Source organism: Scyliorhinus canicula, chromosome 12 (genome assembly GCF_902713615.1).
Source record: "Scyliorhinus canicula chromosome 12, sScyCan1.1, whole genome shotgun sequence".
In the NCBI taxonomy this organism is placed as follows: domain Eukaryota; kingdom Metazoa; phylum Chordata; class Chondrichthyes; order Carcharhiniformes; family Scyliorhinidae; genus Scyliorhinus; species Scyliorhinus canicula.
The window spans coordinates 3,402,212-3,420,989 of record NC_052157.1 but is presented as its reverse complement, the minus strand read 5'-3'; the positions used below and the strand labels follow the sequence as shown (position 1 = coordinate 3,420,989).

General features: G+C 49.4%; 1 protein-coding gene across 1 annotated transcript in view; it reads left to right on the top strand.

Annotated features, from left to right (window-relative positions):
• Nucleotides 1–1,033: 1,033 nt before the first annotated feature.
• Nucleotides 1,034–18,778, top strand: part of tipin (timeless interacting protein) — a 32,652-nt gene continuing 14,907 nt past the window's right edge. The window contains exons 1-5 of the mRNA XM_038812990.1: nucleotides 1,034–1,118; nucleotides 1,589–1,723; nucleotides 5,317–5,407; nucleotides 8,265–8,340; nucleotides 15,305–15,427. Coding sequence (XP_038668918.1) covers nucleotides 1,603–1,723; nucleotides 5,317–5,407; nucleotides 8,265–8,340; nucleotides 15,305–15,427 — 411 coding nt within the window. The 5' untranslated portion in view covers nucleotides 1,034–1,118; nucleotides 1,589–1,602. The remainder of the gene's footprint in view (nucleotides 1,119–1,588; nucleotides 1,724–5,316; nucleotides 5,408–8,264; nucleotides 8,341–15,304; nucleotides 15,428–18,778) is intronic.

The following is an 18,778-nucleotide window of genomic DNA, read 5'->3' as shown; positions in this document are numbered from 1 at the left end:
GGGCAATACAATATATACAATGTACTACATAAGCACTGGCATCGGATGAAGCAGACAGGGTTTAGTGTTAATGAGGTCAGTCCATAAGAGGGTCATTTAGGAGTCTGGTGACAGTGGGGAAGAAGCTGTTTTTGAGTCTGTTCGTCCGTGTTCTCAGACTTCTGAATCTCCTGCCCGATGGAAGAAGTTGGAAAAGTGAGTAAGCCGGGTGGGAGGGATCTTTGATTATGCTGCCCGCTTTCCCCCGGCAGCGGGAGGTGTAGATGGAATCAATGGATGGGAGGCAGGTTTGTGTGATGGACTGGGCGGTGTTCACGACTCTCTGAAGTTCCTTGCGGTCCTGGGCCGAGCAGTTGCCATACCAGGCTGTGATGCAGCCCGATATGATTGAATTGTATAAAATTATGAAACACAATGATAGGGTGGATGGGAAGGAACTTTTCTGCTTCGTAGAGGGATCAATAACCAAGGGGTATATTTTTAAGGTGAGTGGCAGGAGATTTGGGAAAAAAGTCCCCCCCCCCCCCCAGGGGGTGGTGTGAATCTAGAGCTCGCTGCCTGAAAGGGGGGCATTCGGGCAACCTTGGTGCCCGGACCAGGTGCTGGAACATGGGGTTAGAGTGGAGGTGCATGTGGGCCAGCACCGGCCCGATGGGCTGAAAGGGCTCCCCGCCGCACGAGGCGGTGACTGGTCTCAGATTGGCTGAGACTCCGTGACTGTACCGTCTTCTGATTGGCCAATCTGTGACGTACAATCCGATTGGCTGACGTCTGAAAGCTCCGAATGGCTGTGGCCGGATCAAGGATCTGATTGGCTGAAATTGGGAGGCTCTAATTGGCTGAGGCCAGACTCCAGATTGTGATTGGCTGAGGCCGGGAGGCTCTAATTGGCTAAGGCCGCACCCTAGTCTCTGATTGGCTGCGGCCGGATTCCAGGTTGTGTTTGGCTGTGAGTGGGGGGCTCTGATTGGCTGAAGCCAGGCCCCAGGCTCTGATTGGCTGAGGTCGGGAGGCTCTGAGTGGCTGCGGCCGGGCCACAGGCTCTGATTGGTCGGGCCGCGCGCGGGTTTCCGGCGGCGGGAAGAACGTTCTAGTCTGCACATAGAAGCTGTGATTGGGTCAGTAAACCATCAGCGGAGGGAATGGATTCACTTCCGGCCGTCACCAGCAGGCGCGGTGGACCCAGGCCTTGTTGATGAATCCAAACCTGCTGTTTCAAAAACCCGGGGTTCGGACAAACTGGGTCGGGCGCCGGGGGCGGCGCGTGCGCGGCAGAGAGAGAGAGAGAGAGAGAGATGCCGGCGGGCCGGGAATGCGCGTGCGCAGGAGTGTACTGCTGCCGACGACGCGCGTGCGCGGTAGAGCGCTGCCGGCAACACGCGTGCGCGGTAGAGCGCTGCCGGTAACGCGCGTGCGCGGTAGAGCGCTGCTGGCAGTGTCAGGGTTGTGCACAGAGTGCCAATGTGAAGGTGAGAACTCCCCACAAACAGATGGAGGTGTGAAACCCTCTCCTGCACAACCCTCCCAGGGAATAATACTCACACTCCATTGACTTTACCATCCTGATCTATTGTTCCACTGTGGACAGGACCAGCTGCTGTGATGAGTGGCACCTTGGACAACATCCCTGACTATGATCACCTGGAAGATGAAATCTTCCCACCTCTCCCTCCTCCAACATCACCGGGGCAGGTGGGAGACGGTGAAGCCTTTGGAGCTGACGGTGAGTGGGTCATTGTGAAATTGTCTGAAACTTCACATTCAGAACAGTGGAAAAATAGTTTTATTTCAACTGAGTAGAATCAAATATTGCAATTTCTTTAAGAGTAAAACTTGTAATTCAGAAACTAAAACAGCAATTTAATGACACTAAGAAGAAACTATTCAACTCATTAAACCTGCGTGTGTAATTTATGTTGTCAGAGGCGAATTGATTTATAGCATACAAAGTTAAACGTAGAAATTACATTGTTTTTCCATTGAGTAAAATGTCTGGAGTATGTATTTAACATTATAGTTTATTTATCCCGCCCATTTGATGATCCTGATCATTCTTCAGTTATTGAATTCCTTTAAATATTGGTTCTCTTTCTGTGGAGTTTCCCTCCAGTGAATTTAAAATGTACCATGTTTTTAAATAAGTTTAGAGTACCCAATTCTTTTTTTCCAATTAAGGGGCAATTTAGCGTGGCCAATCCACCTACCCTACACATCTTTGGGTTGTGGGGGCGAAACCCACGCAGATACGGGGAGAATGTGCAAACTCCACACGGACAGTAGGCTGGGATCAAACCCGGGTTGTTGGTGCCGTGAGGCAGCAGTGCTAACCACTGTGCCACCCTTAGATAGCTGGTTTATGATGCAGACGAAGGCCAACAACGTGGGTTCAATTCCAGTACTGGCTGAAGTTATTCATGAAAGCCTTGCCGTCTCAACCTTGCCCCTCGCCTGAGGAGTTAAATCACCACCCTCAGGGGAAAGCAGCCTATTGTCCTCTGGGACTATGGCGTTGAAAAAAACATTGCTGAAAAAATATATTTTTCTCGTAGCTTTTCATCTTGCACCCAAACAAGTGTAAGGGGAACAATATATGAGAACAGACTGTTGATTGATTGGTAGAGGTGTTGCCATGGAGAATGCACCAGTTGATGGTGACAGTTAACTGCCAATCTTTATTTAAATATTAGTTGTGGTGCTGTGTCTGGCCAAGGCATTGCCCTGAGAAATGAACCAGCAAATGGTTGTCACTTATTTTATTTAGCTGTTTATTGAAAATATTCCATCACAAGTGCCAGGCAGTGACTATCTCCAACAAGAGAGAGTTCAACCATCTCCCTTTGACATTCAATGGCGTTACCATTGCTTAGTCTCCCACTGTAAACATTCTGAGGGTTACCATTGACCAGAAACTGAACTAGACTAGCCATATAAATACTGTGGCTACAAGAACAGGTCAGAAACTGGGAATTCTACAGCGAATAACTAACCTCCCGACTCCCCAATGCCTGTCCACCATTTACAAGGCTCAAGTAAAGATTGTGCTGAAAGTCTGACCATTTGCCTGGTTGAGTGCAGCTCCAACAACACTCAAGAAGCTCGACACCATCCAGGACAGAGAAGCCCGCTTGATTGGCATTCCCGATTGGCATCCCCATCCACAAACATTCAATCCCTCCACCACCGCCGAACAGTGACAGCCGTGTGTACCATCTACAAGATGCACTGCAGCAACTCACCAAGGCTCCTTGAGGAGTATCAACCAAACCCATGACCACTACATCTAGAAGAATGGCTGGAAACCCCACCTGGAATTTCACCTCTAAATCACTCACATTTTTTTTTAAAAAAAGGATAGTATTTAAAAAAAAAAAAAATTTAGTGTACCCAATCATTTTTCCAATTAAGGGGCAATTTAGAGTGGCCAATCCACCTAGCTTGCACATTTTTGGGTTGTGGGGGCGAAACCCACACAAACACGGGGAGAATGTGCAAACTCCACATGGACAGTGACCCAGAGCCGGGATCGAACCTGGGACCTCAGCGCCGTGAGGCCGCAGTGCTAACCCACTGTGCCACCGTGCTGCCCGTTCACTCACTATCCTGATGGATATGCATCGTCGTTCCTTTACTGTCGCTGGGTCAAAATCCTGGAACTCGCTACCCACTTACAATTTAAAAAAATTCTGCCTATTATTTCCTGTGCACTCTTACTACAGCAATCAGGGCACGATTCTCCCAGACAGGGAGAAATCGTAAGGCTGGCGTCAAAACCGGGCGGGTTTGACGCCAGCCTCCCCCTCCCCGACCGGGAACCGATTCTGGTCCCCGGTCGGGGCTAGTATGCCGCGGCCGTGAACTGCGGCATCGCGGGCTTAACGAATTTCGTTAAGCCCGCTTGCCAGAGTTTGTGACGGCTGACGCGTCACATGACGTCAGCCGCGCATGCGCGGATTGGAAGACTCCAACCCGCGCATGCGCGGATGACGTCATCGCGCATTCGCGAAGTGATACAGCGGGGCGGCGGAAGGACAAAGAGTGCGCGGGAATCGGACCCGCTGCCCGCGATCGGTGCCCACCGATCGCGGGCCCATGGCACCCTTGGCACGGCCGTGGTACTGCCGTGCCAATCGGTGCCATAGTTGCCACGATCGGGACTTTACGGCCGTTTTTACGAACGGCCAGACCAGGTGTGTTTGCCGTTCGTAAAAACGGCCGTAAAGGGCTTGGAATTCAGCCCATCGGCCAGCTGTGAATCGCTGCTCGCCGTAAAAAAACGGCGGCAGCGATTCGTGTCGGGAGTCGGGCGTGGGGGGGGGGGGGAGAATAGCGGGAGGGCGTCGGACTAGCGTGGCTGTAAAAATTTACGACCCCCGCTATTCTCCGCACCGTCATGAGTGCGGAGAATTGCGCCCACAATGTCTGATCAGAAGTTGGATCATCATAATGTTTTTATACATAAGGTAAAATGAGTGGATTATTCAAATTTGTTCTTGGGATGTGAGTGTCGCTGGCTGGACCTACATTTATTGCCCCTCCTTGAGGGCATTTAAGGGTCAACTACATTGCTGTGGGTCTGGAGTCACATGTAGGCCAGGCCAGGTAAGGACGGCAGATTTCCTTCCCTAAAGGACAGCAGTGAACCAGATGAATTTTTACGACAATCGATTCATGGTCATCGTTAGACTTTTTAATTTTAGATTTTTACTGAATTCAAATGTCACCAGCTGCCGTGTTGGAAACCCTGGTCCCCAGAGCATTATTACCCTGGGGCTCTCGGGGTGACTAGTCCAGGGACAATACCACTGCCTCCCCCACCCCCTTTATCTGGTAAATTCAGAAAACTCAGGAAGAACGTTAAGATTCATGTTTCTTTGTGATTGAAGAAATGGGATCAAAGTTCAGTCGTAATGTCAGCTGAATTTTAAGGTGAGCAAATTTGTTCTTGAACAAAGTTATTCCATGATACAGCGGATTACACCATCGGAGGACTGCCAGCTCCTTCGAAGACCAATCTCGTTAGTCCCACTGCCAACCTAACGCTGCCCAAAAACCTGCCATTTTACTTTTTGCTTTAAACATTTGAAAAGTTGTTTGCCATACTTGGCAAGATTCAGACGTTGACAAGAAAACTGCAATAGATTTCTAACCCATCACCATAACCACTCGGGCAAAGTACCCAGCAAACTACATTTCAATTCTCAAAGTGCCATGGTGGGGTTTGAGCTAATGTTCTCTGGACCTTTAGTCCAGTAATCTAGCCACTGCACTGTGCACCTGATATTATATGATTTGTTTTTGTTTTTAACCTCTCGGCAGGGGAAGGCAGACAAGACAGAAATCAGTCCAACGAGCCTGTTGTTCTCCGGAAAGTTGTGAGAAGACCACAGCCTAAGTTGGATGCTCAGCGGTAATTAACCTTCTCAACTTTACTGAAGTGGCTGTTTTGCTTTGTGCGACCCGTGTTGTTGACAGAATCAGTTCCCTGGTAATGCTTGTAGCAATGTAGAGACTTGGTGGCATCTCTCATTTCTTATTACGTGACCTGCCCAAGCCCCCTGTGGGTAAAAATTAGTTACGTTCCTATTTTAAAAAAAATTTAGAGTATCCAATTCATTTTTTACAATTAAGGCATGGCCGATCCACCTACCCTGCACATCTTTGGGTTGTGGGGGTGAAATCCACGCAGACACGGGGAGGATGTGCAAACTCCACACGGACAGTGACCCAGAGCCGGGATCGAACCTGGGACCTCGGCACCATGAGGCAGCCGTGCTAACCACTGTGTTTCCGTGCTGCCCCTAGTTATGTTCTTACAAACACAGTGTCATTTGGAGCAATGAGCATCTTGTTTTGAAAACTGCCAGTAAAAATTCTATCCAGATGTCTTGGGGAGTTGGCAATAGAATCAGCTGTTTGCAGAAACTACTCCACGTTATCAGAGAATGGCACAGAGTGTGCTTCTATCTAACATCTACTATTCCCTGGACTGTTCTTCCTGACGTGCTGATAGGCTGGGAGAAATGGTCCATTCGGCCCATGCCTATTTATTGCTGCGAGCCATTTCAGCAGCAGTTACTGGGCGGTGTGTGGGATGTCCTGGGCAAGTGCATAGTGAATTCCAGCCCCACTTGACCCAGAGTCACAAGTGAATTAACAAATATTTCTTACAAAAATTCCCCAAGGTCTTTGGCCCTCGGCTGCCCAATAATTGCTGTCACCAGGTTTGTAAATGTAAACATGATTGCTGTTTATTTAAAACACAAATAATTATGAAATATGCAGGAAATGCAACTGAATAACAAGCAAGCTAACCTTTTCTCCCTTTTTACTGTCCCACCTTCTACCCACACACATGAGACAGACAAACATGGGGCAGCACGCTGGCGCAGTGGGTTAGCCCTGCAGCCTCACGGCGCCGAGGTCCCAGGTTCGATCCCGGCTCTGGGTCCCTGTCCGTGTGGAGTTTGCACATTCTCCCCGTGTTTGTATGGGTTTCACCCCCACAATGCAAAGATGTGCAGGTTAGGTGGATTGGCCATGCTAAATTGCCCCTTAAGCCCCCCCGCCTCGCTCCGCTGCGTCCCATCCCCCCGCCTCGCTGCGTCCCATCCCCACCTCGCTCCGCTCCATCCCCTCCCCCGGCTCACTCCGTCCCCTCCCCCGCCTCGCTCCGCTGCATCCCCTCCCCCTCCTCGCTCCGATGCATCCCCTCCCCCCTCCTCGCTCCGCTGCGTCCCATCCCCCCGCCTCGCTGCGTCCCATCCCCACCTCGCTCCGCTCCATCCCCTCCCCCGGCTCACTCCGTCCCCTCCCCCGCCTCGCTCCGCTGCATCCCCTCCCCCTCCTCGCTCCGATGCATCCCCTCCCCCCTCCTCGCTCCGCTGCGTCCCATCCCGCCCGCCTCGCTCTGACCCCACCCCCTGCCTCGCCCCGTCCCCTCCCCCGCCTCGCTCCCCTGCGTCCTCTCGCCCCGTCCCCTTCCCCCACCTCGTCCCGTTCCCTCCCCTCGCCTCGCTCCCCTGCGTCCCCTCCCCCCGTCTCGCCCCGTCCCCTTCCCCCACCTCGCCCCGTTCCCTCCCCTCGCCTCGCTCCCCTGCGTCCCCTCCCCCCGTCACGCCCCATCCCCTTCCCCCACCTCGCCCCGTTCCCTCCCCTCGTTCCGCTGCGTCCCCTCCCCCGCCTCGTTCCGCTGCGTCCCCTCCCCGCCTCGTTCCGCTGCGTCCCCTCCCCCGCCTCGCTCCCCTGCGTCCCCCTCCCCCGTCACGCCCCATCCCCTTCCCCCACCTCGCCCCGTTCCCTCCCCTCGTTCCGCTGCGTCCCCTCCCCCGCCTCGTTCCGCTGCGTCCCCTCCCCCGCCTCGCTCCGCTGCGTCCCATCCCCCGCCTCACTCTGACCCCACCCCCTGCCTCGCCCCGTCCCCTTCCCCCGCCTCGCCCCGTTCCCTCCCCCGCCTCGCTCCGCTGCGTCCCATCCCCCCGCCTCACTCTGACCCCACCCCCTGCCTCGCCCCATCCCCTTCCCCCACCTCGCCCCGTTCCCTCCCCCGCCTCGCTCCGCTGTGTGTGCCCCCCCCCCCCGCATCTCCTCCCACATCTCCCCCCCCCCTCCCCCCCCCCCCCAGCCTGGCTTCGCTGATTTCCCCTCCTCCCTGCCTCGCCCCGCTGCGACCCCCCCCCCCCCCCCCCCCCGCTGAATCCCCTCCCCTGGCCTCGCTCCGCTTCGACCCCTCACCCCAGCCTCGCTCCGCTGCGTCCCCTCCCCCCTGCTGCACCCCCCGCTGCGATCCCTCCCCTCTGCCTCGCTCCGCTGCGTCCCCTCCCCCGCCTCGCTCCGCTGCGTCCCCTCCCACACCACCCCCCTGCTCCGTCCCCGTCCATGTCCCCACCCCCGCTGCGACCCCTCCCCCCCCTGCGTTCCCTCCCCTCTGCCTCGCTCCGCTGTGTCCCTTCACTCCCGCCTCGCTGACTCCTCCCCTCTGCCTCGCTCTGCTGCGTCCCCTCCCCCGCCTCGCTCCGCTGCGTCCCCTCCCACACCACCCCCCTGCTGCGTCCCCTCCACCGCCTCGCTCCGCTGCGTCCCCTCCTGCCAGCACTCATGGGGCCCAAATGTTCCACTTGTCTCTCACTCTTTATTTCCTGTGACTGCCGTTGCTTTGTTACCTTATCTTTGGGTTGTGGCCTGGGATTAGCAGGTGTTATTATGCATCTAGTGATCTACAGTCTTTTTGGACCTGAGATTTACTAAATCTTTCTATATATTAAAAGTTTGACTTCAGAGCGAGGGTTGCCAGCCCTACGGAATTTGTTCACTGACGTTCGATTTAAAGGCAAAGGACATGAGGTAAGCCGGAAGAATAAAAGTTCCTCTCTGACCCACATTGTCTCCCAATCTGGCAATGCCTTGAGTTTAAAATTCTTATCCGTATTTTCAAATCCCTCCGTGGCCTTACCTCTACCTTTTGCCTCACAAACCTCCCAAAATCCCAGACTTCTTTCTCATCCTCTATTTTATCAATCGCCATGAGCTGCCTGGGCTCAATTGCTGCCTTAAACCACTTTACCTCGATCTTCCCTTCTCCTTGTTCAAAACTCTTCTTTAAACCTACCACTTTGACTAAGTTTTATGTCACCTGTTCTAACATCATGAGCGGCGGTTTGATAATGCTCCTGTGAAGCGCTTTTTAATTGTGTTTTACTCTGTGAGGGCACTATATAAATGCAACTTGTTCTTATAATAATCTTTATTATCGTCGCAAGTAGGCTTACATTAACACTGCCATGAAGTTACTGTGAAAATCCCCTAGTCGCCACACTCCGGCGCCTGTTTGGGTACACTGAGGGAGAATTCAGAATGTCCAAATTACCTAACAGCTCGGGACCTGTGGGAGGAAACCGGAGCACCCGGAGGAAATCCACGCAGACACGGGGAGAACGTGCAGCCGCACAGACAGTGGCCCAAGCAGGAATCAAACCCAAGTCCCTGGCGTTGTGAAGCAACAGTGCTAACCACTGTGCTACCGCGACACCCTTTCTACCCAATGAACATGACTCTGCATTCAGTCTGTGAAAGGGACTTCTTCCTGTTTCATTGATATTTCTCACGGCCACCAGATTGACCAGTTTAGATTTCTCTGCAACATGTGTACACTTTCTCCCATGATACTGCTTGAAAGTCATAGAAAAATATCATTATATTTGTAATTTGAAATGTTTGTGTTTTCTGTGCACCAGTCCTTCTTTCCGGAGCATTAGCTCCCTGAAACGAGGCAGTTCTACAGGAGTCTGTTATCCTATAGCACCTTGCCTATTGTTTATTATTTGTCAGATCTGACCGGCGAGTTGGCTGCACTTTGGAAAACAGCAGCTCAAACTTCTCACTGACATTGCTGGAGGCACAAATGAGGAGTGCAAATTAAGCATGTTTAAAGCAGCGTTCATTGACTCTGAATCTTTTGCAGATGCAAATGCAGTTTTGTTAGTCCTTTGAGCTCTTGGTTGTTGCATGAATATTTAATATTGATGGGCTTTGTGGATAATTGGAGCACAGGCAGTTATCGTGAGTCATGTCCGACCTGACTGCCCAGAAACCTCAGCGCCAAGTTCTGTGCAGAATTCAATATATTCAGTTTTTTCCCTTTTTGACGTGGGAGTACTGATCCCTTCATTTTCCAGGACACTATCATGATGCACAGTGTCTCAATTACTGTTACAGCCACTTGGATTGAATTACGTGTGACTTTCTCCTCAGTAAAGTTCTAAAGCATGAATTAATACCACAATGATTATGCAGCAGTATATGCTAGAAGCAGTGCAATGTGTTCATTACATGTTCATAATAATAATGTTTAGTGTCACAAGTAGGCTTACATTAACACTGCAATGACGTTACAGTGAAAAGCCCCTAGTCGCCACATTCTGGCACCTGTTCAGGTACACCGAAGGAGAATTCAGAATGTCCAATTCACCTAACAAGCACGTCTTTCGGGACTTGTGGGAGGAAATCGGGGCACCCGGAGGAAGCCCACGCAGACACGGGGAGAACGTGCAGACTCCACACAGACAGTGACCCAATCTGGGAATCGAACCTGGGAACCTGGAGCTGGGAAACAACAGTGCTAACCACTGGGCTCCCGTGCTGCCCTTATGCTATCGTGCTGCCCGTGGTGACCTGTAACCAGTGGGGTTCCACAGGGACCAGTGCCGGGACTGGCACAGTTTACAATATATATTAATGACTTGGAGGAAGGAAGCCAAATTTGAAGATGTCACCAAAATAGGTGGAAAAGCAAGTTGCAAGAGGGATACAGACAGTTTGCAAAGAGATATTGATAGGTTAAATGGGAAGTAGGTTGGCAAATGGAGTACAGTGTGGGAAAATGTGAAGTTGTTCAATTTGGATGGAAGAACTAAAGAGCAGACTATTAATTAAAATGGAGAAAAAATGCAGAAAGCCGCAACACAAAATGACTTGGGGGTACTTGTGCACAAAACACAAAGCTAGCAGCACACAGGTACAGCAGGTAATCAGGAAGACCATTTAGAATTACCGCCCTTATTTCGAGGGGGTTGGAGTATAAGAGTCGAGAAGTCTTGCTGCATCTGTACAAGGTACTGGTGAGACCACATCTGGAGCACTGCGAGCAGTTTTGATTCACTTATTTAGGGAAAGATATTATTTCATTGGAGGTGGGTTAGAGAAAGTTCACTAGGATGATCCCCGGTGTGGGGGGACTGTCATATTAGCAAAGGTTAAACAGGTTGGGACTCTACTCAATGGAATTCAGAAGAATGAGAGGTCTCATTGAAACATACAGGATTCTTAAGGGGCCAACAGGGTAAATGATGAGAGGATGTGTCCCCTCATGGGAGAGTCTAGGAGTCCAGGGGAGTCCAGAGGGCAGAGTCTCGGAATAAAGGGGAGCCAATTTAAGACTGAGGTGTGCGGGTTAGGTGGATTGGCCATGCTAAATTGCCCTTGGTGTCCAAAAAAGGTTAAGTGGGGATACGGGGATAGGGTGGAGGTGTGGGGTTAAGTAGGGTACTCTTTCCAAGGGCCAGTGCAGACTTGATGGGCTGAATGGCCTCCTGCACTGTAAATTCTATGAACCTGAAAAAGAACCCCTTATCCTCACTCCCTGTTTTCTGTCCATTGGCCAATTCTCTATCCATGCCAATATACCACCTCCATCACATGGGCTCTTGTGAGGTACCTTGTTGGTTGCCTTCTGGAAGCTCAAATACATCACATCAACTGGTTCTCCTCTATCCACTCTGGTTGAGACTGCCTCGAAAACCTCGAATAAATTAGTCAGACATGATTTCCCTTTCATGAAGCCATGCTGACTCTGCTTGATTAGATTCTGATTTTCCAATTGTGCTTAAAAATAGATTCCTCATTTTCCCAACAATAGGCTTTAGGCTAATTGACATATAGTTACCTGCTTTTTGCCTCCCCCCTTTTTGAATAGGGGTGTCACATTGGCAGTTTTCCAATCTTCCGGTACTTCGCCAGAATCCAAGGAGTTATAGAAAATTGCAACTAATGCATCCACCAATTCTGTAGCTACTTTTAGGATCCTAGGATGCAAGTCATCAGGGACAAGGGATTTATCTGCCTTTAGCCCCATTAGTTTATCTAATACTATTTCTCTAGTGATGGTGATCCCCCCCCCCCCCCTTCCGTATTCTTTAGTGTTAATGGGATGTTTGAAGTATCTTCCACCATAAAGATTAATACAACCGACAGGCGCCGGAATGTGGCGACTAGGGGCTTTTCACAGTAACTTCATTGCAGTGTCAATGTAAACCTACTTGTGACAATAAAGATTATTATAAAAAAGCTATTTGTTTAACTCCTCTGCCATTTTCTTGTTCCCCATATCTATCTCTCCAGATTCATTTTCTAAGGGGCTGATGTTCACTTTGACCTCTCTCTTATGTATTTAAGGAAGCTCTTATTGTCAGTTTTTATGTTCCTCACTAGTTTGTCCCCTTAGTTTATTGTCTCCCTTTCTTATCTTTCTAGTCCTCCTTTGCTAGATTCTGAATTTATCCCAGTCTTCTGGGCTGTCACTGACGTTTGCCTCCTTATGGAATACAATGTTGACAAATGTGAGGTTATCCATTTTGGTAGGAATAACAGCAAACGGGATTATTATTTAAACGATAAAATATTAAAGCATGCCGCTGTTCAGAGAGACTTGGGTGTGCTAGTGCATGAGTCACAGAAGGTTGGTTTACAAGTGCAACAGGTGATTAAGAAGGCAAATGGAATTTTGTCCTTCATTGCTAGAGGGATGGAGTTTAAGACTAGGGAGGTTATGTTGCAATTGTATAAGGTGTTAGTGCGGCCACACCTGGAGTATTGTGTTCAGTTTTGGTCTCCTTACTTGAGAAAGGACGTACTGGCGCTGGAGGGTGTGCAGAGGAGATTCACTAGGTTAATCCCAGAGCTGAAGGGGTTGGATTATGAGGAGAGGTTGAGTAGACTGGGACTGTACTCGTTGGAATTTAGAAGGATGAGGGGGGATCTTATAGAAACATTTAAAATTATGAAGGGAATAGATAGGATAGATGCGGGCAGGTTGTTTCCACTGGCGGGTGACAGCAGAACTAGGGGGCATAGCCTCAAAATAAGGGGAAGTAGATTTAGGACTGAGTTTAGGAGGAACTTCTTCACCCAAAGGGTTGTGAATCCATGGAATTCCTTGCCCAGTGAAGCAGTTGAGGCTCCTTCATTACATGTTTTTAAGGTAAAGATAGATAGTTTTTTGAAGAATAAAGGGATTAAGGGTTATGGTGTTCGGGCCGGAAAGTGGAGCTGAGTCCACAAAAGATCAGCCATGATCTAATTGAATGGCGGAGCAGGCTCGAGGGGCCAGATGGCCTACTCCTGCTCCTAGTTCTTATGTTCTTATATGCTTTTTCTTTCAACATTCTCCTTGACTTCCTTGGTTAGCCATTGTTGGTTTATTCCTACCTTAGAATCTTTCCTCCTTATGTTTGCTGAGAGTCACGAATTACCTCCTTCAATGTCTTAACACAGCTTGTTTACTGTCTTTCCTGCTAATCTATCCGCCCATTCCATTTTAACTAATCTATCTCCATTTCATTGGAATTCACTTTATTAAGTTAAACACAGTTGTTTACGACTCCAGTTTCTCACTCTCAAACTGAATATTAAATTCTATCATGTTATGATCACTAATTCCTTGGGGATCTTTTACTCTGAGGTCGTTTATTAAACGTCTCTCATTACCCATTGCCAGATCCAAGATGGCCTGTTCCCTTGTTGGCTCCATGACATACTGCTCCAGGAAACTATCCCTAATACACTCTTATGAATTTGTTGTCATAGCTCCCTTTCCAACTTGTTAACCCAACCAACATAAAGATTAAAGACACCCATAATTGCTCCATTTTTTTTTTACATGCTCCTACTATTTGTTGATTTGTACCCTTTCCTACAATGTAGCTACTGTTTGGGGGTCTATACACTATTCCTACCAATGTTATCTTTCCCTTTCTGTTTTTTACCTCCACCCAAATGGACTCTCACCATCAGGATCTAGATCTTCTCACAAGTGTCATCATTTTATCCCTTATTAACAGTGCTACCCCAGCAACTTTTCCTTCTATCCTGTCCTTCCAACAAGTCAAATATCCCTGAATATTAAGTTCCCAGTTTTGATCTCCTTGTAACCATGTCTCCGTAAAGTGGCATCAAACGCCGGCATCTCCACAGCTGTTTAGCACACTGGGCTAAATCACTGGCTTTTAAAGCAGACCAAGACAGGCCAGCAGCACGGTTCAATTCCCGTAACAGCCTCCTCGAACAGGCGCCGGAATGTGGTGACTAGGGGCTTTTCACAGTAACTTAATTGAAGCCTACTCGTGACAATAAGCGATTTTCATTTCATCATCCGTAAAGTGATGTGACGTATCACAAAATCCATTTGTAAACTAATCAAGTTAAAACCATGCAAACGTGACAATCGTGTTGGAACCAAAATAGGTAAACAAATTCAACATGTAACTGGGAAGTGGTGCTGGATGGGATATTAAAAGGAATATTGAATGAAAATTACAGACGAGTGCGTCACTCCTTCACAGGCACTGAAGTACATATCGATGTCATCATTTTAAGTACGGTGACACAGTGCCTCACAGCCCCAGGGACTCTGGTTCAATTCCAGCCTTGGGTGACTCTCCGTATGGAGTTTGCACGTCCTCCCCGTGTGTGCGTGGGTTTCCTCCAGGTGCTCCGGTTTCCTCCCGCAGTCCAAAGACGTGCAGGTTGGGTGGATTGGCCATGCTAAATTGCCTCTCCCAGAAATGTGCAGGTTATGTTACAGGTATAGGGCAAGGGAGCGGACCTTGGCCCCGGGGGGAGGGGGGGGAGGGGGGGGGGGGGGGGGTGGGGGGAGACACCTCCTTCTGCACTGTTATGATTCTCCATTGAGGATCTAAACCATATATGGAAATAGGATTGCGTCAATATCATTCCGTTCGACATCTTACAGGGTTGCATTTAGTCAAGTTTCTGAGTTGATTGATTGCTCTGGACATGGTGGTGGTTAACTCATTTTGGCATTGTGTAGATTACAAAAGGGATTTTCAATTGTTTTTGTTTGTTTTTAAAAGATGTATTTTTTAAAATAAATTTAGAGTATCCAATTATTTTTTTCTCCAATTAAGGGGCAATTTAACGTGGCCAATCCACCTACCCTGCACATCTTTGGGTTGTGGGGGCAAAACCCACGCAGACACGGGGAGGATGTGCAAACTCCACACGGACAGTGACCCAGGGCCGGGATCGAACCTGGGACCTCAGCGCCGTGAGGCTGCAGTGCTAACCACTGCGCCACATGCCGCCCTAGAAATTTTCAATGGTAAGGAATTTCTGCCATTCAGACCCCACCCAAGTCAAAATCCCTCCATTATGCTGCTGGGCAGCAAATTGTTCCCCTGACCTATTGGGGGGAATTTTCTGCCCAGATTTCTGGGGAGGGGGGCAGAGAATTGAGCGGGTGACCCAAAATGGCCTCGACGCCAGCGGGATTTCCCAACACTTTGTTTTTTTTTGCAAAGTGTCAAAAAATAGGGCAGGAATGCAGTCAACACAACCAGTGGGCTTCACTCTGCATTTCCCATCTGAGCTGACACTATGGGCAGAAATTTCTGACCCCCCCCCCCCCCCCCCGACCTGTATTTCTGACATTGTATGTGATTTTGGTTTTTAATCCTGTACACAGTTCACCTCATGTTTCTTTTTTTGTTCTCCTATTTCCTCCACTTTTGTTAAGAGTGACGACGTGAAGACTCTCCTCTGGCACATGGAGCATTGGGCTCATAGACTGTACCCTAAATTACAATTTGAAGACTTCATTGACAAAGTGGAGGCCTTGGGCGGTAAAAAAGAAGTTCAGGTATCTTTTCAATATTGCAAGTTTCAAGTTTCATCTCCCCATCTAATTGGGATGCAGTTGTTTCCAAAAATTTATTTTGTTTTTTAAACAATTGATTCCGTATACCATTTCATATTCGGCAGCAAACGCTGGATTGGATTGCTTCAGAAAGATGTTGGGTGTGAGTAAATCCGTTGCAGTACTGTTAATGTTGGTTAGTGAGTGGTGTTGGTAGAATTGTTATGTGCTGAGATGAACAGCCCACGCTTTCATTCTTGTCAGAGGAAGGAGGAAGTGCGATAATAACACTAATCATGTCATGGACAGGTATGGCACTCTTTGTCGGAGAATTCTATCTGTTCAAGTGAATGCTTATTCCTCAACCATTGCCAGATTAATTGTTAATCCCATTGCTATTTGCTAGTTAATTTGTAATTCCAGGCATCTGCCAATTGGTATAATTTCCTTGTATGTTTGTTGATTACTTGTGTATGTCTTGACGTTTGATTTGATTTGATTTATTGTCGCATGTACCGGAGTACGGTGAAAAGTATTTTCTGCGGCCGAGGAATGTACACAGTACGTACATAGTAGACAAAAAGAATAATCAACAGAGTACATTGACAAATGGTACATCGACAAACAGTGATTGGTTACAGTGCGGAACAAGGGGCCAAACAAAGCAAATACATGAGCAAGAGCAGCATAGGGCGTTGTGAGTAGCGTTTTTACAGGGAACAGATCAGTCAGAGGAGGAGTCGTTGAGGAGTCTTGTAGCTGTGGGGAAGAAGCTGTTCCTATGTCTGGATGTGCGGGTCTTCAGACTTCTGTACCTTCTGCCTGATGGAAGGGTCTGGAAGAAGGCAATGCCTGGGTGGGAGGGGTCTCTGATAATGCTGTCTGCCTTCCTGAGGCAGCGGGAGGTGTAGACAGAATCAATGTGAGGGTGGCAAGCTTGTGTGATGCGTTGGGCTGAGTTCACCACACTCTGCAGTTTCTTGCGATCTTGGGCCGAGCAGTTGCCATACCAGGCTGTGATGCAGCCGGACAGGATGCTCTCTATGGCACATCTGAATGAAATGAATGAAAATCGCTTATTGTCACGAGTAGGCTTCAATGAAGTTACTGTGAAAAGCCCCTAGTCGCCACATTCCGGCGCCTGTCCGGGGTGTAGAAGTTTGTGAGAGTCGATGCAGACATGTCAAATTTCTTTAGCTTCCGGAGGAAGTAGAGACATTGTTGGGCTTTCTTGACTGTTGCATCAACGTGAGTGGACCAGGACAGACTGTTGGTGATGGTGACCCCCCAGGAACTTAAAGCTATCAACCATCTCCACTTCGGAGCCATTGATGTAGACGGGAGTGTGTGTCGTGCTACACTTCCTGAAGTCAATGATCAGTTCCTTGGTCTTTCCGACATTTAGAAAGAGGTTGTTTTCCGTACACCATGCAATCAAGTGATTTATCTCTCTTCTGTAGTCTGATTCGTCGTTGTTTGAGATATGGCCCACCACAGTCGTATCATCCGCAAACTTATAGATTGGGTATAATTCCAAGCAACTCGCTCAACCATACAAATCACGTCTACCATCCACAAACACAGCATTTCTGTTCTTTTTGCCCTACTCTCCCACCACGGGATAGGTCATTGCGCGAATCCTCCTCACCCGCCTCCTCCCATTGGCTGAAGAGCTCCTCCCTGAGTCTCAGAGCGGCTTTCGCCCAACAAGAGGTTCAATGGTCATGGTCTTCAGAGAGTGAAACAATTCAGGATTGTGGTGATTGTGAAGTATCCTCCTCCAATTCAGCTGCCTGCAGAAATTTGTCACCATTCTCTGCCTGCTACACGATGACATGCAAGCCGTGATCCTCGCCAATGGGACCACTACAGATCCAACACTTGTGCAAACCGGCATCAAACAAGGCTGCGTCATCGCACCAATGCTCTTCTCCATCTTCCTCACAGCAACAGTCTGCCCCATCACCCTAAAGCTCTCCGCTGGAGTGGAGCTAACCTACTGGACACGCGGGAAACTGTTCAACTTCCGACACCTCTAGGCCAGAACCAAGACCACTCCAACATCTATCTCATCGAGCTGCAGTACGCAGACGATGCCTGTGTGTGCACCCTCAGAGGTCGAGCTACAAACCATCGACGCATTCACCAAGGCTGAGCGAATGGGTCTCGGACTAAACATCGAGAAGGTGAAGCTTCTGTACCAGCTCGCTCCTGCCACACAACTGCCCCCTGATCAGCAAGATCCACAGTGAGTCCCTGGATGTGGATCATTCCTCAGACCTTGGGAGCCTCCTCTTGGTGTGAGCATTGACGATGAAATCCAACATCGATTCCGACTCCAATGCGCAGTGCAGTCTTCAGATTTCTGAGTAGACTATTCGAAGACCAAGATCTCAAACCCAGTATCAAGGTCATGGTCTACAGAGCAGCTGTGGTCCCCGCCCTCCTGTATGCATCAGAAACATGGACATTGTACAGCAAACACCTCAAATCCTTGGACAGATATCAGCAATGCAAGGGTGGCACGTGGCACGGTGGTCAGCACTTCAGCCTACTTTGCTGAGGACCCGGGTTCGAATCCCGGCCCTGGGTCACTGTCCGTGTGGAGTTTGCACATTCTCCCCGTGTCTGCGTGGGTTTCACCCCCACAACCCAAAGATGTGCAGGGTAGGTGGATTGGCCACGCTAAATTGCCCCTTAATTGTGGAAAATAACAAATTGGGTACTCTACATTTATAAAACCAAAACAATGCTGCCTCCGTAAAACGTTGCAAATCCACTGGCAGGATGGGCGTACCAATATGAGCGTCCTCTCCCAGGCCAATATCCCCAGTATCGAGGCACAGGTCACGCTCAACAAGCTGCGATGCCAGTATGCCGACATAAAGACTCCCGAAACAAGTGCTCTGCTCCGAGCTCCGCAAAGCGATCACTAGGGCAGAGGAAACGATATTCTGAATGAGACTCTAAAAGCCTCCCTAAATAACTACAACATCCCCACATGGGAATCGCTTGCCTTAGAATGCACAAACTGGAGAAGAAGCATCCGTGAAGGTGCCAAACACCTCGGGCGTCGCAGGGTGGAGCACGCGGAGGCCAAGTGTAAACAGCAGATGGAGGGCGCAGAATCTAGAGCGTCCCACCCACCCACCTCCCAAACCTGTGGCAGAGTCTGCGGACCCAGGATTGGACGATTCGGCCACCGCAGAACCCACCGCGGAGCGGAAGCGGGTCATCCTCGACCCTGAGGAACTGACCACGAAGAAGACGACTTCTGTTCTTTGCCAGGAGGCACATTAATTGGCCGTTGTGACATTTGGGATCCGCCCCACCTCCTTCAGTGTACCAACTTTG